Source organism: Lytechinus variegatus, chromosome 1 (assembly GCF_018143015.1).
Source record: "Lytechinus variegatus isolate NC3 chromosome 1, Lvar_3.0, whole genome shotgun sequence".
In the NCBI taxonomy this organism is placed as follows: Eukaryota; Metazoa; Echinodermata; class Echinoidea; order Temnopleuroida; family Toxopneustidae; genus Lytechinus; species Lytechinus variegatus.
The window spans coordinates 7,915,275-7,941,441 of NC_054740.1; the positions used below are offsets into that span (position 1 = coordinate 7,915,275).

The 26,167-nt window shown below is 35.4% G+C and overlaps 1 protein-coding gene across 1 annotated transcript; it reads right to left on the reverse strand.

The window, feature by feature from the left end:
- LOC121418768 (cytoskeleton-associated protein 2-like) lies at window positions 1–26,167 on the reverse strand. The gene is made up of 8 exons (XM_041612911.1): window positions 25,882–26,167; window positions 13,637–13,766; window positions 10,667–10,921; window positions 9,745–9,957; window positions 6,989–7,223; window positions 5,781–5,951; window positions 4,881–5,140; window positions 1–438 (listed from the first exon to the last, which is right to left on the reverse strand). The coding sequence occupies exons 1-8, from the start codon at window positions 25,949–25,951 to the stop codon at window positions 186–188; spliced, it is 1,587 nt and encodes a 528-aa protein (XP_041468845.1). The 5' UTR covers window positions 25,952–26,167; the 3' UTR covers window positions 1–185.

Genomic DNA, 26,167 nt, shown 5'->3' on the forward strand with positions numbered 1-26,167 from the left:
TAAATTTCTTGCTGAAGGAAAACAAGTCACGACCCTCTGTTTGTAAGGTGAGTCAGAACCACTAGACCACGACGCGCAAGAAGAAGACCAGCGATCAAATGCAAATTTACAATTTCAAAACTGATGATTGATTTTGGGACCTGCAATGAACTTGTAATCAATCGCATGTTTCTTGCAACACTCCATTAGTCTTGTAAATGAGTCTGAGAGAATTCTTCATTGAGAGCTCTGTTTGGGCGAAGAATAAGCTGCGCTGAAGGAAAGTTAGCCGCTACCTGACTCATGGAGTCCATGCAGTCCTCGACAGCCGGAGTGCGGGTGTGCTGGGTACCCAGACATGCCACAGAATGTCGTTTGTTCTCCAAACGGGCTGACCGTCTGACCGGAGTGACCAGCAGGCAAGATGTTGGTGGGGAATCACCAGTGGTCTGATGAATCCTGCCAAAAATAAACAGATTTTAAACACAAATTTAGAAATCGATCACAGCACCTTTAATTCTCTTCTATTTTTTTAAAAATTGGTTTGACTTATCTTGTAGCAAAATTCATCACTACGCCGTTGCGCAATTTTTTTACTGCGCCGCTTGCTGACTTTTTAATTTCAAGTCTTGCCCATTTTTTGAGACCAAATTTGAGACGCCCGGGTATGCGGTTCGGAAATTACACAACATTTTATAAGTGCATGTCAGACCAAAAATTGCTCAAAAACGTGATTCCATGTACAAAGTCAATGCGAATTGTGTTTTTCAACCAAAAATCATTTAATGTAAATATGCTTATTTTTACTTTTATTGTTTTCAATGGATTTATTTCATGCTATTTATGATCGCAAAAGTGTCCCTGACAAAGTTCATCAGAAAAAACAATAAAAAAACAAAGGTTTGAAAAACAAAAAAATACAAAAGAATTTAAAAAACAATGAAATACATAAGAAATTAATTATATTTTTTCCAATATTTTGGAGGTATTTGTTAGAAACGTAATTATTGACAATCCCATAAAAAATGAGCCTTTTACTAGAAAGGCGAAAACATACACACAAAAAAAAACAAATTCAAGGCAAATTTCATATGCTTATGTGCATAATTAATTAAAGAATATAAACAATTATTTTTTTGAAAATATTACTATACAAAAAAAGTATACAGTCTTGTAGTTTACATCCACTGTAGGTAATGTGAGCTGATTTTTCTTATCTGCAGATCTTATGTTTCATTTTATGAAGCTAATCAACTGGAATTATTCCATGGTCCATCTTTTTTGTTCCTCTACAATTTCCAAATATTTTCTTTGTAGTGCTGCAAAGTATAATGAATAAATGGAAATGTGGTTCAGAATTTTTCCTCATGTACATGTAGATACAAATTTTGACTGAGCAATAGAGCTTTAAACTCATTGTTGTGATCTCATGAGGTGTAAAAATGCCAAATTCTTTTGGATGTGCAATTCTTAAGAACATCATCCATTTTGGGTTAAGTTTGAAGCTGTGTAGCAAAAAATCAAGCACATTGACCCACATTGATTTTTGCATATCTGGAATAATCAGGTGCTTAAGTATCTATCTGCAAAGTATGATGAAAATGACATGGATTTTCAAGGTTTGGGAGCAAGACTACAGAGTACAGAACCATTCACATTTTAGACTGTATTAAAAGACTTTTGCTTGTTTTCGGCGCACTTTTGGCTGTTTCAATCCAACTCACAATAATTTGGACACTGATAATTTGAAAATGAGCACATGGACTCCATGGTCTAAATGTCTTAACTTCTTCAGAACATATTCCTCTACAAATATAGAGAGTATGATGAAAATGACATGGATTTTGAATGTTTGGGAGCAGGACTAAGGAACCATTCGTATTTTAACACTTTGGACGGTATTAGACTTTTTCCCGTTTTAGGTGCCTACTAGACTGTTTCAAGCCAACTCGCATAAGTTTAGACACTGATAATTTAAAAACGAGCACATGGACCCCATATTTTCAATATTATAATGCCTTTAGAAATATATTCCTCTACAAATCTAGAGAGTATGATGAAAATGACATGGATTTCGAATGTTAGGGAGCGAAATGTGGAACCATTTGCATTTTGGAGGGTAAAGACTTTGGCATGTTTTTGGCGCTTTTTAGGCGATTTTCAAGCCAATTTGCAACAGTTTGGACACTCGTAGTTAAAAATTGAGCACATGGACCCCATATTTTTAACTTCCCTACATCTTTGATATGCATTCCTCTACAATTAAGCAGAATTTGATGAAAATGACATGGATTTTGAAAAAAGTGCAGCTTACAAGATACTTTTTAATTTTTGAGTAGATTCACATCCTTGAAGATTTGTTTTTTCTGAGTTTTTGCACCATTCTTGCCAAATGAGGGTGCTGCTGACTCCAAATAGATATACATGTAGTTTTACCAATTAAAAGACTTTCTCTTACTTTGGTATACACTTTGTTATATATCTTGAAAATTTGATGAGATTTGATGCGGTATCCACTGAGTAAAGATGATTTAAACTCATTTCGTGAATTTGTGAGGTCTAAGAGAGGCATGATTCTCTTAACCCTAAAGCCCCCCCTCGACATTTTTCGCTCACTGACTTTCTACATTCAAGTCTCGTGCAACTTTTGAGACCAAATTTGAGACCCCCGGGTACGCAGTTCCAAAATTAGGCAACATTTTGTAAGTGCATGCAGACCCAAAATTGCACAAAACGTGAATTTGTGTACAAATCCAATGCAAATAATTTTTAGCCAAAATTCATAAATGTATAGTTTATTTTTCATTTTACAGAGTGAAATCAATTAATTCTATCTTATTTATGGTCCAAATAAAGTCCTCGACAATTTCCAATGAAAAAAACAATAAAAAACAAAAAGTCGAAAAAAAAAAGAAATTTAGAAAACAATAAAATATATAAGAAAATAAATGCGATTTTGTTTATTTATAAAGTGTCTGTGTACCAAAAATTAGCATTTTAGGGGCATTATTTAGTTAATTCAACCAAAATTTAGATTTTACGCATAAATTAGCATAATTAATTAGCAATGAGATATTTCGCAAGTTTTTTCGGCAAGTTTCGTCGCGATCGCGTAATCGACGGCAGAGATCATAAGGGGGGGGGCTGAATCAGCCCTCCCAGTCTTCTTAGGCATTGAAATAGCCCAGTCTATTTAGGGTTAATTGTGCAAGATTGCATATCATTCCAATACGCCAACTTTGAAGACCCGTAGAAAAAAATAAGCACATGAACCTATATTATTTTTTTCATTTTCATAATGCATACTGGTACATGTAGATACCAAAGTAACTCACTGCAAAATTTGGTGAAATTGACATGGACTTCATTTTAACTGTGGAACGTCCGTAAGATAGAGTTAAAGGAAACAAAAACCCAAGAAGAGAAGCAATCTTATTGGAAAGAGGAAAACAAGAGGAACAATTTTCCCTTTATTTTGAATATTTAACATCATCTCCTCCTGACCTTGAAATATATGTGGTGTGAATTATTTTTTCCATTACATATATTATGCTCTTAATGAGGCAATATGCAATTTTAAAGATAATAGGGAAAATCTGAAAAATTGTGTACAAAACAAATGGAGAGTTGAGGATCCCCATTGAAAGTATAACAAGACTTTTTAAACGTCCATAACTTGCTTATTTCACAACTGATTTTTATGAAACAATAAGATTGCTTCTCATTTTGGGTTTTGGTTTCTTGAAGCCCCCCCCCCCTCCCCCAACCAGTCCATCTGAATGCCATTGAAGAGAGCAATTCAATGTCCATGAATTATCTGACCAATCAAAAACATACACATGTCACTCACTCTCATCATATAACACACTGACCATAGTATACAAATAGCGAATAGGCATGAGTGCGATGGTGCGAGATTTCGCATGAGGTGAAAGAAAGATGCTCTATTCAACGAGGCGTTAGAATAGAGCATTTCTTTCACTGAATGCAAAATCTCGCACCATTGCACGAATAAGAATATTCGCTATTTGTGTTGTACAACGCCTCGAAATCTTGCGAAAATATGAAAAAACAAGAGTTTTTCCCTGCAGTAATCTATGAAAAGGGAGCAAAAATATTGAAAGCAAAAAGCAAAATCCCACAAGCGCACATGATCTTGGACAGAATTGCGCATTTAGCCAGCGGGCTGTACGCGCATTGTCACCTTATTCAATGAAATCGGATTGTGACGTCACCTCCTAAAGCCGTGCAATGGTACATTTTGGATGGTACGTCTTGTGTGCAACGGTACGAATGTGTGACATTGAGCTTCCCATTTGATCGCGTACAACAAGCTAAGTAGGCGTTGTACAATATTACTATGCTGTTTTGTGAACATTACTAACAGTACAAACTAGTCTTCAGTTAAGTGACTTCAATCTACATAATACTAATATGGAAAGCCAGCAACGTCAACATTTACATTACACGCTTCTTCAAAATATTTTCTAGTTATGAGGTATATTCATGCATTAACTGTTTTCTTGAGACAATTCAGTATGCTTCTATTTGTTTTCAAAGGACATTGTGCAAATTTCCTAAATAATAAAATATGACACTGATGGATTTCCATAGAGTTACTATTGATTGGAGCAATCATAAGTCTTTGTAAGACGGGGCCTAGAAGTTGAGATATTCAAGAACTGAAAGGGCATTGTTATCCAAGAATAATGTATTCTGGATCACCAAATACAATAGCATTTGGGAGCATTGTGGCCTAGAGGATTAGTCAGCTGACTTTGAAACAGAGGGTCGTAGGGTTTGAAACCCAGCCATGGCATGATTTCCTTCAGCAAAAGAAAATGTATCTACATTGTCCTGCACTCAAACCCAGATGAGGTAATATCAAATATTATGGGTACCTTGCAAAATAAGGTGTAGATTCCTTGAGGCTATACTTGATACTCAAATGGGAGTCTCCAGGTCTCTCACCACCTTCTCCATTGTAAGACTGGTTCAAATCCTCATCTTCAAACCCCAGATGTGCTACTGGTGTCTGGATCTCAAGACATGGTGAGTGTCTGAGAGGGGAGTTTGCACCTGTCTCTTCAGATCCTTCCTCAAGGCTCATCTTCAGCTTGAGTTTGTAGGTCGCCAGGGTGTCCAGGATATCTTTTGAAGGCTGATGTGATGTGGTAAGGATGAAAGAAAGAGGAAAAAATAAGATAGACAAAGAACAAAGAAAAAAAAATAAGAGAGAAATAGAAAGAGAAAGAAATAACAATTGGATATAGTATTTTCTTCCATCACTTTGACAAACAGTAATCATTTACTTAACATGGAGACAGAGACAGATCTTGAATAAGTATGGGGACATGAAAATCATTATGCTTAAAGTAATATTAGACTCAAATACAGGATTTCCTTAATTATACAACTCCCAGGAATGTTCTATAATCTGATTGGTCCAAATCGGATCACATGATATTTAGCGAATTGCGCTATTGCATCCAATACGCACTGCACTATCCTGCACTCTGACGTCATACCAAAAGTGCTATCCTGCACTCTGACGTCAGAGTTCAGGATAGTGCAAGGTTTGGAATTATCTAGAATTTAGATTAAATATAGCATTTGGGGAAACTCAGTAACATGGGGAGAAGGGGTGAATAAAACAAACAATGCATGCATTCTTGTGCATAGAGGACCTATATAATAAACTCTGTGCTCGACTCGCCAAATGGATATATCCATTGACTCTTTTCGCACATCGTTCATTATTTGGCCCTTTATACACGCGCTTACGTGCATTATTCACTTACCTCAGGATTGAATTCTGCAGCTTCAAACAAGCACTCAGTGGCAGCTTGGTCTCCACTTCTTTTCTCAGCAATCTTCGCCCTGCACAACCAATAGCCGGCACACTGTTGAATAAGGGGAGCCTTGGTCACTACTGCATCAAGCCAAATGGACATAACTTCCAATGGACATCCCTAAAAAAGGATAAAAGCAAAGGTAAAAAAAAATATATAATCAAATCAAACACTGGCCATCAATAGCAGTAATCTATACACAAAATCTACTCAAAATTTGCTACTGGCCAATGAAATTTAATCATTTGAGTAGCCTAAGAACATGTCACACCACATTTTGTTGGAAATAGGTTCCTGAGAGGTATACGCTACAACAAACAATGTTCACAATGTAGAACTTTTTGAAAACTACCATGAGGCAAATAAGAGACATCTCCAAAACAGATGCGAATCAATTTGCTTGGAAGTCATGGATGGATGCATCTCCTGTAGTCGCAATGACGTTTCAGAAATGAAATAATCTCCGCAACTGAGGGAGACGTCACAGAGACTGAAAACAGTCTTCAAATCTTGAGATGACCTGAAGACTCCAAAACCTGGAGTTCACATCTCTTTGACTATCAAAATTTTGAGTTGGAAACTATTTTCAAGTAAGAGCAAGAATACCATTGATATATTTGCATAACAGGGCAATATTACTTTTGAAGTGAATACAAAAAAAACTTCAAACAGAATATCAAAATCTATATCCTCTCATTAAAATGGCTAGACAGCCTCTATTCTTATCCCCACTGAGTCATATCACTTGTTTTTTAGTTGCATAAAAATAGATTCTAAGACCTGTTTTATACCTAAATTCATTTCACATAATGGTTGAAACTATATGAATCTAGATGTACACTCTATACGCAGGCTCTGCAGGAGGACCTCCCACTATTCGGATTATGATGAGACAAACTCAGCAACATTTTTCAGATATCACAATAATTCTAGCACCATGCCATGACTCATTTTATATAATGCCATAATGACTCAATAAGGTGTCATAAGTTTGTCCATACTACTATACTTTATAGTATGGTTGTTTTAATCTGTGCTATTTTTATTTTATAGGTTGGTTTACAATTTTTTTTTAGATCAACTTTATGTCACACTTAACTCTCTGGAAGTCCCCCCCCCCCCCCCCCGAATTACATGCAATTAGTATGCCCTCTCACCTCCTCTAGCATTTCCAAACACTCTTTCATGGTATCATGTCCTGGAGCTCCGTCAGTCGTCTGTGTACTTTTCCATGGTGTGTCTCTCCTGTCCTTACCATGATGGGGTGTACAGGATCTTCTCCTCTGGTAGTTGCCTGAAGGGGTGTGTTGCATAGATGACTCATAGCCCAGGAAGTTATGAAACCTAGAAGGTGTTTTGCCCTTTGCTATCAGCCACTGATCCAGCCTTTCTCTGTGAATTCAATGAACAATTAGCATCATCATGCGTTTAATGAACAGATGTGCAATAATTGAAGATGGAAGAGGATGCAATGAGGAATGCTGAGAGGAAGAGTAGAAGGTTTGAGTTGAGAATGTAGTTCTAAGCAGATGGGAAAATGAAAATGAAATAAGTGGAGGAGAGTATGGAGTGTGCATTGACGAAGGTGGAGGATGTACAGAAATGGGAAAATTGGAGGAGAGCAAAAGATATGGATTGAGGATGGTGGATGAAATTGGGAAAGGGGGGAGAGTTGTAGGATTGAATTTAGAATGTAGCAAAAGGATTTATACTGAAATATTCAAAGTGGAAAAGAAGAGTATTGGGATGAGGATCAGAAATGGATAATACTGATTACTTAAAGGTCAAGTTCACCCCAGAAAAATATTGATTTGATTAAATAGAGAAAAATCAAACAAGCAAAATGCTGAAAATTTCATCAGAATCAGATGTAAAAATAAGAAAGTTACGAGATTTTAACTAGGCCGGGCTTTTTTGGGTTGTTCCGTGCCCGGGAGGGGGGGGGATCTTAGCCGCCGATCGCGTGGGCGGCGCAAAAATTTGCACACTGGTAGTGTGCGATGTAATCTATAAGGCTGTATGTTAAAATTTTCCAAAATAATGAGATTTTATTTTATATGAATTAATTATGCTAATTTATGCATAAATCATACTTTTTGCTCTAATTCACTAAATAAAGCTCCTAGAATGCTAATTTTTGGTAAAAATATTCCTAGTAGCATTCTTAACAATCCCAATTGAAAAAAACTTCAGTTTGGAAGTCAATTTCTTATGTACTTTATTGTTTTATGAATTTCTCATGTATTTCTTTGTTTTTCAACCTTTTGTTTTTTTTCACCAGATTTATTGCACAACCTTTTTGAAGCTTAATCATGCTAAAATGATTTCAGCTGTTTAAAGCAAAAATAATCATATCTTTATGAATAAGATGAGAAAACTCAATTTGCGTTGACTTTGTACACGAATCACGTTTTGGAACAATTTTTGGTCTGAAATGCACTTACAAAATGTTGCGTAATTTCGGAACCTCGTACCCGGGCGTCGCAAATTTGATCTCAAAAGATGCGCGAGACTTGAAAGTATAAACTCGGCGGAATGATCACAGAAAATGTTGAAGGGGGGGGGGGTGATTCCTGGTCAGATTACGGTTAAAGTTTTACTTATTTTTCACAAAACAGTGATATGCACAACTCAGTGACATGCAAATGAGTCGGTCAATGATGTCTGTCACTCACTACTAGTATTTATTTTGTTTTTTATTGTTTGAATTATACAATATTTTATTTTTTACAGATTAGACAATAGAGACCAACTTGACTGAATCATATAGTTTTTAAAGGTCAAGTCCACCTCAGAAAAATGTTGATTTGAATCAATAGAGAAAAATCAGACAAGCACAATGCTGAAAATTTCATCAAAATCAGATGTAAAATAAGTTATGACAATTCAAAGTTTTGCTTATTTTCAACAAAATAGTGAACGAGCCAGTTACAATGTGAACGAGCCAGTTACATCCAAATGAGAGAGTCGATGATGTCACTCACTCACTATTTTTGTTTTTTATTGTTTGAATTATACAATATTTCAATTTTTACGAATTTGACGATTAGGACCTCCTTGCCTGAAGCACAAAATGTTGAAATAATGGAATTCCATGTGTTCAGGGAGGAATGAAACTTCATTTCACATGACAATGATGAGAAAATAAAAAATATTTCATATTTCATATAATAAATTACAAAAGAAATAGTGAGTGAATGATGTCATCAACTCTCTCATTTGGATGTAACTGGCTCGTTCATAAAACTATTTTTAATTTTTATTGAAATTAAGCGAAACTTTAAAATGCCATAACTTTCTTATTTTACATCCGATTTTGATGAAATTTTCAGTGTTATGCTTATTGAATTTTTCTCTTTTTATTCAAATCAAGTTTTTGTTGGGGTGGACCTGTCCTTTAAGCAATGCTACATGTAGTTCCACATGCACAGGGACGAATCAAGCATTGTTTCACTTGACAATTGGAGAATATTAGAATATATAATATTTCATGTATAGAATACAAAGAAATAGTGAGTGGATGACGTCATCAGTTTCCTCATTTGCATACCGACCAAAATGTGCTTGAAATTGAGCAAAACTTTAAAATGTTACAACTTTCTTATTTTACATCCGATTTTAATGAAGTTTTCTGTGTATTGCTTGTTGGATTTTTCTCTTTTTATTCACATCAACCTTTTGTTGGGGTGGATTTGTCCTTTAAATGATAATACAGAGATAATACTGAAAAACCAACAAAAAATCTGCCCAATAATATATTTGACTGTGATTTGAACCTCATGTACAAAACATGCACATGTAGCATCATTTTTAACAGTATTTTTTTGTGATTTTGGCATTTGACCATACAGATCAAAAATCATATTTCTAGAGTAAGTATTTATGAAATACGGAAGTAAATGAATGGACTCACTTCATGTCCAGCTTGGTCTTAGTCTGTACAGGTGTGACAAGGGTTGCAACAGTGGCAAGTACATTCTCATCAACTGGTTCTCCTGATCCTAACAAGTTTGGTGATGTAAACCGAACAGATCTCTTGTGAAGATGTGATGGATCATGTGACCTGATGATATTTTTCTGAGGCAAGGCTGTTGTGGTTCTATCACTTTTGTTCGGATGAGATGGCCTGTATATAGATCAGTTGAATGAAAAGGTTCATTGAAAATACAAAAAATAATAAAAACTAAATAAAGTATCAAGTTGGGAGAGTGAACCTTATAGTCATTCATGTTTTTGCTGATTATCGTTGCTTAGATGCACAATAATCCAGGATAGGCCCCATAGAAAATTGACCAAGCCTTTTTTTTTTTATAAATACAATATTTTTTTATGGTTTCTTGTCAATTCGAGGGTGCTGATTACGAATCTGGATGATGCCACTCGTGTAACCTTGAGCATTTTCCGCAAATTGGCAAAATCCAATATGGCCGCCAAAATATGCAAATTACCCATGAAACTCATTAAATTGTACACAAATTGGCTGTGAAATGCATGAAATTGTATGGCAGGAGTGAAATGCAATCTTATTTTGAAGAAATATTTATTTTCCTTCGATATTCAAAATGGCCGTCATAGGCCATTGTATACACTATCATGTACATGTACAATACGAATAGGGAAAACTAATTTTCACCAAAAAATGAGCACTAAACTGCAAAAATCGCGATGTATGAACGAAGTATATGCAAATCATCATTACTATTGAGAGCGGTGTTGGCTCAGTCGGTAATGCGTCTGCCCGGTTGAACTTGTCTTGAAATAGGTAGGGATATTGATTTAACACACTGTTCAATATCATATCTACATTTTTTTTTCATTTTCATACCACTACTCACATTTTCTTGTCTGCTGGTAGCTTTCTGTGATCATTTCTGCTCACATCCTTTTGTTGCAAAGTGTTCATCCTAGTTGAAGGTGCTAGACTTCGCCTGCCAGGCTGCTTGTTGATCTTAGAACCAGTGCATGTATGTCTGCTATTGACAGCTGCATTATTACTGGTTGAAGGGCCTGGTGTATAAAACTTGGGTTGTTTCTTCCTTTCCTCACCTTTTTCAAACTTTTTCTCTGATTTAGACATCTGAATCATTTTCCTAAAAGCATAAAAGTATTAACTTATTATAAAACTTGACAGAAAACAAAGATGAAAGGTGTGGGATGCAATCTTATCAATAAATGGCAGAATATATTAAACTAAATACATGTAAATACTGACTGGCCTTGAAGGGCATATAATATTTTGTCCAGAACAGAATCGTATATCGTTCTGAGTCATTGGACATTGGCAATATGGGAAAGGGCAACATTTGTAAAAATCCTCTCAATGTCAGTCAATATTTTAATCATTAATACAGCATATTTTGAATGTCGGCAGTTTTGATTCATTTTTTCCTGGCTGAGCAATTGTGACACATAAATAGTCTTGCCCTTGTGTTCTATGGGAATATCTGGATGACAGCTGTACAGAGGAATAAGAGGAAAAAATTGTCAATTTCGCAGGAAGGATGAATAATACTTGTTTAATACTTTTTCATTGTTTGTATTTATTACATGTATGTATTTGTTACTTGTATGCAGGGCCCCCAAGAAAACCAGTGCTTAGTCCAATGATGGGGTTACCCTGGGTAAACAAAATGAAATGAATAAATAAATAAATGAATGAATGAATACATAAATAAATAAAAGAAATAAATAGATAAAATAAATAAATAAAATAGTCACTAGCCACAGGCCTACAGGTGAGACATTTTGACAAGAGTAGTACATTTGACAGATGAAATATGCATTTAGACCTTGATTCAACTACCTATAGATTTTGCTCATTAAACTGATACTTGATACTATAAGCTTCATTGAAAATGACATACATATGTAGCTCAGATTAATAATCTTTCAATGACCTATATAACCTGGACTACATGTAAGTAACCAAGAATTATACTCAAATATTTAGGGAATACTGGATGGCCTTGAGTGGGATGCGTAAAATTATTGTTCTTCAGCGAGTAACAATACTTGCTGAATTTTAATTCAATAAATTGCCAACTAATATGCAGTACAATTCCATTGTGATGTAACAATAGCTTCATGCGCACAATCATTTATTACCAAATGATAATCTTGTGGGCGGGGCAAATATCTATTTCATCCAATATGGAAAATATTGGACGGTTTTCATAGGCATGCACGTTTAAAGTCAGTTTCAATATTTTGTCTCTTTGAAGCAACCTTGCAAGATGCAAAAAAACATCTGCGGCTCTACATGTCCATCTAAATAATAATTGCTGATATCTGATATCCGTATCTGATCTCAGTATCATAGAATTTCAAAATTAGCTTGAAATCTTCACTGTTGGTTTCAAACAATATTCATTGACCTCAAATAATCTTCAACCATGATCATGCGACCTGAAATTTATACCAAATGATTAGTGACCCTTGTTTGTTCGAGTTTGAGATGGGTTAAACTTGATCTACAATGTATGACTGGTCCCATGTAAAGATTTTGCTATTGGAGATTTGGTACAATTTCTGGCACTATTAAATAACAAGGCAAAAGCGAATTTTGTTTCTCGCCCACTTATGAAAATAACCAGAAATATCGTGATTTACGAGGGCACACAACAGAATTGTATCGAAAATTCATTGTGAAATGACTGGGATGGAATAACACTTATCATAAGAGCCTTGCACGTAAACTTTAATGTTGACCTGAAAATGACCTTTGACCTTACCATGTGACCTCTGACTGCAGCATAATATGCAGGTCCCCCAAGTCCATCTACCATCCAAGTTTGGTTGAAAAGCAACTTACGGTTGTGGAGTTATGTGTCATTAGGTTTGTGACGGGCCGACGACATTTGGATCCCTAAGTCTCCCCTTCACCTGGGCGAGACAAAAGCATTGCAAACAATAACAGGATACAACAGGGAAAAGACTGACAAGTTCTTTGCTTTTCGTAAAAATGGCCTTAAAAAGGACATACTGAAGCTTTTTGGCATAGTTCATTGGAATAAAATTGCATGAATGACTAGAACACTAGAGCGAAACAACATTAACAGAGACAACGGACGCTAAAGTTGGCTAAACGATGAGCTATAATTGACAGCCAAAGTAAGCTTAGTACCAGCAGTGAATTGATGCAAAGCAACTACATGTAGAATAATGCAAGGGTTCTTACAAACTCCTTCTGGCGGCACAGAATCGGGTCTGTTAGTTGGATATATGCTGCCTCGAGCAAGAGCACGTGAGTGAAACTCCTATTTTACAATGTTATGGTACCATACACTTATTCTTTTCATTTGATCTGTGTATGGTCTGATCAAGGAGGTTTAAATGAGATGGAGTCATAGCAAACAAAATCCTTTGAACAAGCTTCGAAGCCGCCAGCTGGTTTCAGTAAAGGTCAAATTCTTACTTTTTCCACTAATTAAAGGTAAATTGATATAATCTGTGCAAATATCTCAGTGTAATAGTGCTTGGTTATTGATGTATTGTCATGCGTACAAATTTCTGTTTGTTTCTAAAAGATGGAAAATTGATCTAAATGGATATTCGTAAATTTTCACTCTTCGGATTTCTTCACTGAAACTGGCGGCTTCGAAGGCGGACGTCAAATAGGTCTTAACTGCTGTTCTTTCTTTTGTGCTTCTTTAGAAATGAACAGCTGTGTGAATAAATTTGTTGCCTGTTGGAACTCCAGTCATAGCTAAACTTCTTGGTCTGATATTATCTGCTGACATGCTGTTTGTTCTCTCAAACAGGCACATGAAGTGTACTTTCTTTATGTTTGTCTTGAATTAAATTACCTCTTTGACTGATGATTTGGAGTTGTGTGCTCGGATAATAACGGTCTCTTGTCTCTCTCCTCTTGTACTTTACTTCGGATCGGCAATCCCTTCTTTGCTCGCCATGCTTGCAACCTCTTCTCCATAATATCTAAAGAAATAAGAAAAAATATCAATTGATTTATTGAATTTTCATGATTTTCAGCTGTATTTTCAAGGTCATTTTCATGAAGACAATCTGTCAATCATATCAATAATCACATATTCTTACAATGCTCCTTAAAGGTCCTCTGACATGAAAATACAGAATATTTTCTGTTAATGTGTATAAGCCTCTACTTTACTAAATCATTATTTCTTGAGTTTAGATGAGCATCAAATAATTTCAATATTTTTTATTTCATTTTTCTTGCATTCATCTGCATGCATCTATAACTACAAGCTCTGCCCATCATTTTTCCAACAATTAAAAATAAATCTTCTCTTCAAGATTTCTAGCCCTAATAATATGTAAATGGGCTAAAACTTCATTTCATCCCTTACAGTTACATGTCATGCATGTCCAAGCTCGGACCCTAACGTTTTGAAATCAGCAGCGAATTATTTTTATGTGTGAGGAACTCAATGTTGGCTCTATATCTCCAATTCTGAGGCTAACCGGAGGATGGATATGGAGTCATTGGAGTGAAATTGAAATAAAGATTCTTTTTTATGCCCATTTTTCACAATAAATATGCATTTTGTCCAACCTTTGCCACTAGGAGTATCAGAGCGAATTTTGGACTTTGATGTTCGGGTAGGTGGAGTGAAGTGTAGTGTAGCGGTAGTGGAGTGGAGCATCCAGGAACATCACTTGAGGTACATGTACATGTACCACATGACAAAGTAGACAGCAGGCAGCCGTCCGTTTCGAGGCATTTTTTAAAATATTTTTCCTCAAACACAGATGGCTTGCTATCATGCAGCCACCATTAGGGGGTTAACAATGCAAAATCCCCCCGACTGGGCTCATCGATTTTTGTCTTTATTTCATAAAACATAAAAAGAAATGTACCATTTTAAAGATTATTATTCCGATTTGGCCTAAAATGCACCAAAACTGGAAAAAATCAACTTAAGAGGGGAAAAACAGTGACTTACTTCGGCTGTCATGCAACTTCACTTTAATGTTTTATCCGAACTTAATACAAACATATGACCATTGAGTCCCTACAGATCAAGCTAGAACTTCGGTCTCTGTATTTGGTGATTGGGGCAAACAGAATTACAAACATTTGCTGTTAAGAAAACAAATTATTGAGAACCTGAAGAAGGGACAAGAGTTGTGCATCGCTTGCATATCATCGCAATCATCGCAATCAACAGATCAAGCTATACTGTTGGGGCGACACATTCCGGTGTTCTATTTGTTAGCTATTATCTATAATCATTCTTATGTTTTATTCTTGGTTTCCCTTTTTTCAAGCCTTTGAGGCTTTTTGGGATACCTTTTTCTTTCATTATTTTTTTAATCTCAATGTTTCATGATTATATTTGTATATTTATGTTCAAAATAATGTATATTTGTACGTTTTTACTTGTATATAATATTGAAAGAAATAAATGAGAGTATTTCTGCTCTCCCACAATCAAAACAATCAGTTCAGCGGAACAACCAACATCGGAGACTGAAGCTTTTGGTCTATAGTCCTGGATAGAAGAAGCATAACCTTGTTTCTTTATATTTTGGTATGGTTTCTTGTCAATTCGAGGGTGCTGATTACGAATCTGAATGATGCCACTCGTGTAACCTTGAGCATTTTCCGAAAATTGGCAAAATCCAATATGGCCGCCAAAATATGGAAATTACCCATGAAAATCCTAAAATTGTCCGCACATTGGCTATGAAATGCATGAAATCCGGATCCTGAGGCAGGAGTGAAATACTCTCTGAAAAAAAATCATTTTTGACAAAATATTTATTTTCCTGATATTCAAAATGGCCACCATAGGCCCTTGTAAACTCAACTGTACAATATGAATAGGGAAAAACGAATTTTCACAAAAATATGCACTAAACCGCAAAAAAATCGCGATGTATGAACGAAGTATATGCAGATCATCATTACTAGCGAGATATATCATTTATCATGTCATTTATGGGAACATTTCTGTATTTTGATATCTAAAATGGCCGCCACTGGCCCAAACAGTAATGCGTACAATGGCAATGGGGGCCAAAAAAGTATTAAAGAGTGATCAATAAAATGCATACTATTAAGATTAAACAAGTGGAATACTGACTAAAAACATAATTGTTAACAAAATATATTATTGATTTGCCATGTATGTGATGAATGCTGTATTTTGATATTCAAAATGGCTACCAAAGAAGCAAAGAAATCACAAGAGCACTAAAATGCATAATTTTTTATCTTGTGATAAATTAATGGGATACTGTCTAAAAACATATTTTCTAACGAAATATATCATTCAGGTTTCAAGTTTGTATTAAAAACTGTATTTTGACTTTCAAAATGGCCGCTATACATTAACAGTATTATGCACAATGCAAAGTGGGAAACCAATATTCACAGAAGTGAGCACCATAAATGCACGTAATAGTGATCTATGAGTAAAATATTGTCTGAAAGCATAATTTCTACTAAGATATATCATTTGTTCTGCCAGTTAGGTGATAAAAACTGTCTTTGGATTTCAAGTCAAAATGGCCGCACAAGCCCTTACGGTATTATGCACAATGTGAATGCTTAAAAACAAATTATTTCAACAGAATTTGGCTTATCTTGGCCAAATGGTGATGTATGAGTGAAATTTTTTGTCTGAAAACATGATCATATCTTATGTAATTTAGGTGATAAATACTGTATTTCAACATTCAAAATGGCTGCCATGCCCTTTTTGTGAACATTATTGTCTCCACTCAAATTGTACATATAATACGATAAGGGCCTATGGTGGCCATTTTCAATTTAAAAATGCAGCGTTTATCACCTTAAATACACAACATTATGATATATCTCGTTAGAAACCATGGTTTTAGACAATATTTCACTCTTACAGTATAATTCACAATTACATGTATATGCAATATTTACAGTCAAGGAAAGCCAAATTCTGTAAAAAAATATATGTCCCATGTTACAATGTACACAATACTTTTAGGACCTACGGCAGCCATTTTGGATTTCAAAGTACAGCATTTATTACCTCCAATATGTGATGAATTTAGTTAGAAATTATGTTTAAAGGAGAATGAAACCATTGGAACAAAATTGCTTGTGTGAAAACAGAAAAATCAAAGAAACAGATCAACAAAAGTTTGAGATAAATCGGACAAATAATGAGAAAGTTATGAGCATTTGAATATTGAGATCACTAATGCCATGCTAATGTTACATGTATGGAGATAGCAAATTGGCAATGCGACAAAGATGTGTGATGTCACTCATGAACAACTCTCCCCATTACTTTAGTATATATTTCACTTGAATTGCCTCTTTTATCACATCTATCCATAGATCATGTGTTCTTTCTACATGAGGGCATGTAATACATATTTTTTTTAAATACATCATGGATAAAGAGTTTGTTTTGTATCATCATAAGAAAAAGCAAAAAGAGACATTTTGAGGGTATTTTATAGTCCACCAAAGGGAAAGTTGTTCATCAGTGACATCCTTGTCGCATTGCCAATGGGAGGATCTCCATAGCATTAGTGATTGCAATATTCAAATGCTCATAACTTTCTCATTATTTGTCCGATTTTTCTCAAACTTTCTTTATTCTTATTCTTTGATTTTTCTGTTTCTACACAAGCCTATTTGTTCCAAAGGTTTCATTCCCCTTTAAGACAATATTAGATACTCGTATATCACAGCTATATGCATTATATGATTCTCACTCTTGTAAAAAATTAGTTTCACCAATCGCACTGTACATGATAAATATAGGACCTATGGCGGCCATTTTGAATGTCAAAATACAGCATTTATCAGATAAATGGCATATGTATTAACAATGATGTTTTTAGTCAGTATTCCACTCGTTTATCTTAATAATAATATGATTTTTAGTGCTCACTCTTGTCACTTTTCCATTGCCATTGTACATACTCTTTGGGCTATTGGTGGCTACTTTAGATATCAAAATACTTTAATAATAATCCAATATCACTTAGCTTATAGTTGTGAATTATATCTTTTGAATTGCTTTCTTGGAGAGGGGTGAATATCAGACAATAAAATCATCAAATAAGGCTCCATCTAAAAAAAAGTAAATAAATAAAATAGGATGTCGTGCACTTGAGTGTGGTGCTTGCAGCCAGTTTGAGCTCATGTTCTCTGCCAGAGCTCTGGGTGAGAATTCTATCAGTAATGGCCTTTATAGTGATGGCAATTTTCCGTTTCAGATAGAGTTTAGATTTCATGTTAATTTTGAAAAATATCAAAAAACTTTATTTCTTCATTTTGATGAATATTCAAGTTATTAATGAATACCTTTTCACCGAATTTAGACTCTCCCAGAATGAAAGGCATTTGCTGTGGAGATCTGCATTTTCAAATAACTTGTGAAAAACTACAATACATGTACATAGCCTGTGATTAAGTGCTGGAATTTGAATAGACTGAGTTAGATATTGATTTCATTTCTTCATTTCTTTAACATGATTTATATGCAATCCAAGTGCACCTCAGTCACAACACACACAAACACTCACCCACACCCATGATTCTAACCATTAAAAAAAAATTAAGAATTATTTTTTTTTCTAAATTTGATCTGATTTCTCTCTTTCTCCATCTCTCTTGCTTTTTAAAATATTTTTATTTTATTCATTTATTTAGTTTTTTTTTTTTGGGGGGGGGTCATTGCTCGTGGTTCATTAAAGATGAAAAATAAATAAGCCCATGTATGTATAAGCCTATTACTTACATGTAGCATGCTATTCATGTAGTACCGGTAATTAAAAAATTGCAGGAGCTGCGCTTGCTATAAAAATTTGCAGTGTGGTTCACCGTTACATTCTTTTATTTTTTAATTGCCCCTGGTTCCAGAGTATTGCCCCTGGTTCCTTTAAAAAGCCCGTGAGCCGGGGGCAATTTCTTTTGAAAAATTGCCCCTGGTCTGCAGCTGCATATTTCAAGGCTTGTAAGTTTGTATGTGTTCGTAATGAGTTTATGAACAATTAACATATCAATTTACCAATTGATAATTACTAATTAAATATCTAATACATTGATCAATTAAGACAAATATTGATAACCTTTCTCGTCATCTGATTTTAATCAGTTTTATAGAGTAAAATGAATAATTTGTATAATTTTTGTTAAAAAAAAAAAAATTGGGTCACGGTCGGTCACACAAAAACATTTTTAATGGTCGCAATGTATAAAGACAATGGCAATGATAAAATCAGATTTTTGATGTTAAAATTTTAATAGAAATATCATAACTCTTAAATATTTGGCCTAGACTAGAGTAATGGTTAATGGCAAGTTTCCCCAAGTCTGCACAGTCCCCCTTGTCTGCGCACACGCGTATCTGCAGGATTTTAGTAAAAGAAGATATGCAGCGAACACAAACTTTACACATGCAACATAAATCTGACTCAAAATGGTGGAAAAATTATTAATTTGGGGCATTTTATGTGACAGCCTCAAAATGCAGCCTTTCTCATTAAAATACCCGAATCGTGTGGAAAGTGAATGGGTGTGCAGACATGGGGTACCATTTTTTTTTTCAATCTGAAAATGACTGCCCGAGGTTTTTTCAAGAATATGCTATATTTTCTTTTATTTTTTAATGAGAAATTTGGTACAATTACCTGCTGCAACGTTACTCTTAATAATATACGGAACATTATTAACTGAAAGATTTTGTGAAATAAGAAGAAATTTATGTTAAATCTGATCTCAAATTGTTAGGTGCACAGACTTAGGGCCCACCATCATACCACTTTAAATGTTATTTTCAGCCCTTTCCAATGGACTAGGTTACAATGTAAATCCATTACATATTTTTTTTTACACATACGGTACATAGACCAAAAGCTTCAGTTTCAAAGGCTGCATTTTGAGGCTGTCACATGAAACGCCCTGAATTCATTATTTTTGCACCATTTTGAGTCAGACTATTTATGAATACCTGTGTATGTGTTGCATGTGATGTTCATGCTCGTTGCATACATCTTCTTTTACTAGAATCGCGCAGATGCGCAGACTTGGGAGACTGCGCAGACATGGGGGACCTGACAATACATAAAATTGTGGTAATTATTGCAAATGTTGTTAAATTATAATTCATACTGTCTTTGTCTTGTCTTTCTGTTGATGCCCACAATCAAAGTGTTGATTATTATGGCAAAGTTGAAAAAAGTTGACTTGACCTTGTCTGCAATATCCTACTGTACTGTTGAAACATTCAATTTTTTTTTCTTTCAAGATAAAAAAGACATTGCTGGTGATGCCGTTTACATGCTGACCCTTGTCACAAATGTGTCAAACATTGTTAGAGGACTTAGAGCTATAGTACTTTTTGTTTTTAGTGCCTCTAAATATCCATTATTATTATTAATATTATTGCTAGGATTTCTTCAGAATTTCAAAAAGTCACCAAACTCCCTGTTGCTGTCCCACTCCTAGTACCTATGAGGTCCAAACATTACCTGTATGGACCTCATAGGCGACATAAGTGATAAAACCGGTTAGACATTGCCGTATCTATTCAACCAAAGACTTTGGCAAATGTACGCCTAAATACAAATAGGATGGTAATAATTTTGTTATAAATTAGTTCTAAACATCATAAGTAAACTTTACGACGTTTAAGATTTAATGGATTGAGGTTAATCTTACATTTTCAGTCTTTTTTCTTGAATTCTTGGTGGGCGTTCCAAACGCTGTGAGGACTGATCAACTCCGATTTGACTCGCGTACTGGTCAGCTGATCGGTCAGGTGATCAGTTGGTTATCTTTTTGTCAGACGTTCATACAATATATCAATCTTCCGTACCCGTATCTTGATTTCAAAGCATCAGCATTGCAGAGAAAAGTCATAGATTGTAATCAGTGGCAGATCGGGGGGGGGGGGGGGGTGAGCATTTCTGGCCCGTTCCACCTTTTGAGATTCATAGTCAATATTTCTGATGTAAAAAAAAAAAATATGTCGTACATACAAAGCTATGTGCCACCCCCCCCCCCCCCCTTATGAGAATCACAGCAATATTTGTAATGGAGATATTTTGTTCATATTCTTTGCTCTTCTTGGCCTTTTCTTTTTTGCTTCTCAAATTTATTTTACTTTGAACAATATGACTTTCTATATTTAGTGACAAAATTTTTTATGGGGGGGCTGGGAGCTTGCCAAATATAACGCGGGACAAAATGACTTTTTTTTAGTGACAACCTTTTTTTTTATTTGTCAAATTTTAGGTGAGACAAAATAATCTTCAATCATTCTCAGTTAAAACCTTTTTTTATTCATTTATAAAGTTGTAAGCAGAAGCAAACAACAAAAAAATGTTGAAGCGGGGGGGGGGGGGGGGCGGTGTTGATTAATTTCCTTTTATTTTCCAATGCCAGATCAATCTTTGCTTTTTCCTTGCTAAATTTTTAAAAAATGATATGTTCTGTTCTCTACAATTTTTACTAATGATCCTTTTTTTACTTATCATTTCTTTTTCAGACACATTCGCACCCGAACCGACTCTACAAGGGAAGAGAAGGAATTATTGAACCCCTTGAGAATATACAGGTCAAGGGCTGTAATAGTATACAGGGGCACTTCCTGGGAGTTTAATTTCATTTTAATTATGTGTTTTCAGGATTTTTTTTAGGATATCTAACATTGCAGTGAAAATTATTGCCCCTGCTGATAGTTTTTCAGCTGTGCATGCCCCTCCTTAATTTCAGTGAATAAGGTGTGGCACTGCCCTCTATGATTCATTTTGAATTTTAATGGGCTCCAAAATGCAGTAATTTATAAATGATAGCATAATCTTATTTTTATAAAGCATTTTACTTAACGGGGGGGGGGGGGGGGTGAATTTGACTACTAAACCAGCCCCCCCATGTCAAGGATTAAATTTTTGGAAAAAAAACATATATCATATATAAAATAGATATAGTTATTGCATATCAGAATGTTATTTTTTCTTGATGTTTTCTCAATAACTCTAAGCTGTTATTGATGAATTCTTTCTTGAAACAAAAATAAGCAATTTATCCAAACATGTCAGTTTCATTTTGTAGACATATGCATTGAATTTACCAATTCAGAATATAAGGTATGCAATCTTTCATAAATGTTGATTTTTATCACTGGTGGATCTGGGGGAGGGCACATCTAGCTCAACCCCACCCCCCTTTGAGAGCTACAGTCAAGATGTAATGAAAATGTGCAATTTTCATCAAAGAATGCCCCCCCATAAGGCCCTTTTTTGCTTGACAAATTTTCACCCAGCAAATGTGCCCCCCAGGAAAAATCCTGGATCCACCACCCCTGGTTTTGATTAAGTTTACATGTATTTTCATTTTGAAAAAAAAAAATCCTAGAGATTTATAAACAGCATGATTTACACTGAGCATTTCATTAAATACACTTTGTGCAGAAGAAATATCTTGAGAAATTTGGTTATTAAATTATGGAAGATATCTTTTGGAAATGAAATTACTTTATTGCAGTTATTTCTTACATTGTATTGTCATTTTACTTGATAGAATTTCATTATTTTTTATAACCATGACAGTGTTATAAATTCATATTTGCTAAATTGTAATAATCATTTTGATGTTCCTTCATCTTCATGAAAGTATGAATTCTAGTCATCTGCTTCAGTCTGCCCAATGCAATGGTCACAAAGGGCCTAAGCATCCCTTGTCATTTTTCAATAATTAGTTAAGTCAGTAGTCAAGTAAGGGGTCAGACAGTTTGGCTGTATTATATTTGTTTAATTGTCTTACTAGTGTCAATGTACTAAACTTTTTCTGCTTGTGATTGAACCACCAAATTGCCAGATAGTACCATTTTGTTGGGCAGACATTAACATTGACTAGAGGACTTACTTTCCAAACCAACCTAAAGATAATATGATACTTCATGTATTACAGGGGTATATTGCCTCAATTCCATTGTTGGGATGTATGCCATGGGCTGGGTAATATCATCTAACTTGTCCTGGAATAATCATTCTCTATAACAAGTTCACAGACAAACGGAGATTCCACTTCAGCAACTCTCAGTTGAACATCAACATTCCTGGCATTGGTGGGGGAAGCCAAAAATTTTAGGGGGAACCGCTTAAATCTTTTGACCCCCCCCCCCAAAAAAAAAGATAGTGACCAAATAATATCTTCGGGGGGGGGGGATACAGGAAACAAAATTGAAAATTGACAAGCCAAAAAAAATTTTAAAATGTTATCAACAAAAAATTGAGGGGGGGGGAATCGTCCCCTCCCCACCTCAAATTTAGGGGGATACGTCCCCCCCCACTTCCACCGCCTATGATTCCTGGTGCTTGGAGATCTGCGAAAGGCATGCTATAACATCCACTTAAGTTCCATTTCCTTTCATGTTTTTTCCTCTTCTTAGTGAGCATCTCCAAGTGTTCATATTTTTTCAGTGTCCTTTTTTAGATTTATCAAACTCAATTTTATTACCTGATAAAATTCTATCCCAAGAATTTAACACTTTGATCAAATTTGGTTACTTCAACTTAATGTTAAAGGAGAATGAAACCATTGGAACAAGACAGCTTGTGTGAAAACAGAAAAATCAAAGAAAGAGATCAACAAAAGTTTGAGAAAAATCGGACAAATAATGAGAAAGTTATGAGCATTTGAATATTGCGATCACTATTGCTATGGAGACAGCAAATTGGCAAAGCGACAAAGATGTGTAATGTCACTTGTGAACAACTCTCCCCATTACTTTAGTATATATTTTACTTGAATTGCCTCTTTTATCACATCTATCCATAGATCATGTGTTCTTTCTACACGAGGGCATGTAATACATATTTTTTAAGAATACATCATGGATAAAGAGTTTGTATCATCATAAGAAAAAGCAAAAAGAGATATTTTGAGGGTATTTTCTAGTCCACCAAAGGGAAAGTTGTTCATCAGTGACATCACACATCCTTGTCGCATTGCCAATGGGAGGATATCCATAGCATTAGTGATTGCAATATTCAAATGCTCATAACTTTCTCATTATTTGTCTGATTTTTCTCAAACTTTCTTTATTCTTATTCTTTGATTTTTCTGTTTCTACACAAGCCTATTTGTTCCAAAGGTTTCATTCCCCTTTAAATAAACTGACAATATATAACTGAAAATATATAATAAAAGGCAAAATAATAATTATGAGAAAAATAATAAAGAAAAACAGTTACTCAAATCAAATTCACTCAAAACCATACACTAATGTACTCTCCTCAAAAATCAGTTCTCACTTTTAGATATTGATCATTCATTCAGTCAATAAAATAATAAAAACAGAGACAGGAGGTCCTCCTCAAAATAAACACAGTGTCTCACATACACACTACACATTAAGAGTAAAATCAGTTTGTATCTTTCGTGGGATTTGTTTTTATGTAAATCTGGATTCTTCTTGTTAGTAGGGCCTTTGGTCACTCTGACTTGAACTTAAAACTTCCAATCTCAAGAAGGCAAGATATATATCTCAGTAGATAGTCATTATCAAGATGTTTAGGAGTTCAATCTGGTGGTGAGGTTATTCATGATGGCATCTGATATTCTGGCAGAAAGAATGAGAAATAAAAAAGTGCATAAATACAATTATTTATTTTTTCAATGCAAATTAAATTAACGAGTCATTCAAGATAGTGTATATTTTTTAGAGGGGGGGGGGGGGGGTGATGGCATGACAAGTTTTTAGTCCAAATTATTTTATCTTCATTTTTTTTCCACTTTGTATTACCATTTATTCAAAAATTGCAATAAACATATTAATAAATGAGTTTTAATCTAGTTGGCAAAAGAAAAACCAGTGGCGGCGGCAGTGCAAAGAAAAGGCCAGTAAAAGGCAGTAAAGCACTGTGTCTGAGTGACTGACACCACGGCACTGACAGTGAGGTGAATGTTCATTTTCCAGTGCATGCATATTATTGCCCCATCATATTCACTCGTTTTCAGAAAATATTTAGTTATTCCTCATATGACCATGATTATCTCCTTCATGTCATTACTCTGGTGTTTATTCATGATTTTAAATTCAGGAAATCATTTAGCAAACAAAGAAAACAAAGCATTTCTTGACTGTGATTCCGTGTGATTCAGGTTCAATTTCATTTCTGTGTATCACACGTACGCACGTACGTGACGTAATCTTGATCTCTCATCTGCTAATTGTTATGTTAATTAATCATCCCGTGCGCGCGATTAAAATGGCTCGAAATTCGACCAAATTCAAGGGCAGTTCAGCTTGTAAACCTCACTGAGAAGGGCTTCCACAGCCCTTGCGATTCCCCGCGCTGCAATTTAACTGCAAGACACAGAAAGGAAATCAATTCAAGTTTCACAATCAACGGAAAATCCAGAACACTTCGAGACCCATTTTGCAAGAAATACAACTAAATAAGGTAAGAATTTAGAGCAACTCAAGACATTTTTGACTTACCGACACTTTCATGGTTATTTTTGGAAGATTTCATGGAATTTGGGGCACGAAAATGACTTCGGTAGCTCGCGAAAGTCCTATGCATTACGATGACATATTTTTCATCGAACGGGAGGACAATCACAAAGAGAAAATATCATATTCATCCGCGCTGACAGGGGCTTAATTTTGACGATATCGCATCGCTATGCGATTTCACTCATTGACAAGCGGACCAAACTTACGTACAAATTTTGAGCACTTCCGCGACAGCGCCATCTAGTGACTACGGCTGTGCCTACCTAATACCTATGCCTTGGACTTGGTCTTGGAGCAGTGGAGCGGCTTTCTCAGTTTCTGTGTTCTTTTTCTCAACAAGGCGAAAATGCTATGCCTTGGAACGGAAATTTGAGTGTAAAAATGGGGGTCCCCTCCGCGGGACATACCCACCCTAGGCCTATGCATTTAATACTGAGTGCCCCCCCCCCCCCCCCCCCCGGGCCTGGCTACCGATGAACGAACACGAATTTGTAATGTGTGGGACTGAACTTGGTCTGAAATACAGTTGAGTTAGGCCCTACACATGGCCTAGGCCTAAGTTTAAATTAGTTCTAGAATCTTATTTAGGAACACTTTCTCACCATTTTCTACAGAACTTCTCCGCCTCTTCCGACCACCAGAATGACCGGACCTTGTAACACATGGCTCCATCTCAACTTTATATACGGTATGTTGGCTAGATTTTCCAAAAGCTAGTCCTGTTATTGAAGCTGACTTTGAAAGTTTGAAAATCGCTCCAGATCGATCGCGAGCTCCTTATCGATATCGTGCTTGTTGTGACGTCAAACGGTCTAGATGGCGCTCTTCAAATCTCTCCACACAGAGATACGATCTTACGTGTATACGTAAGCTCCCGAAGGACCGTCT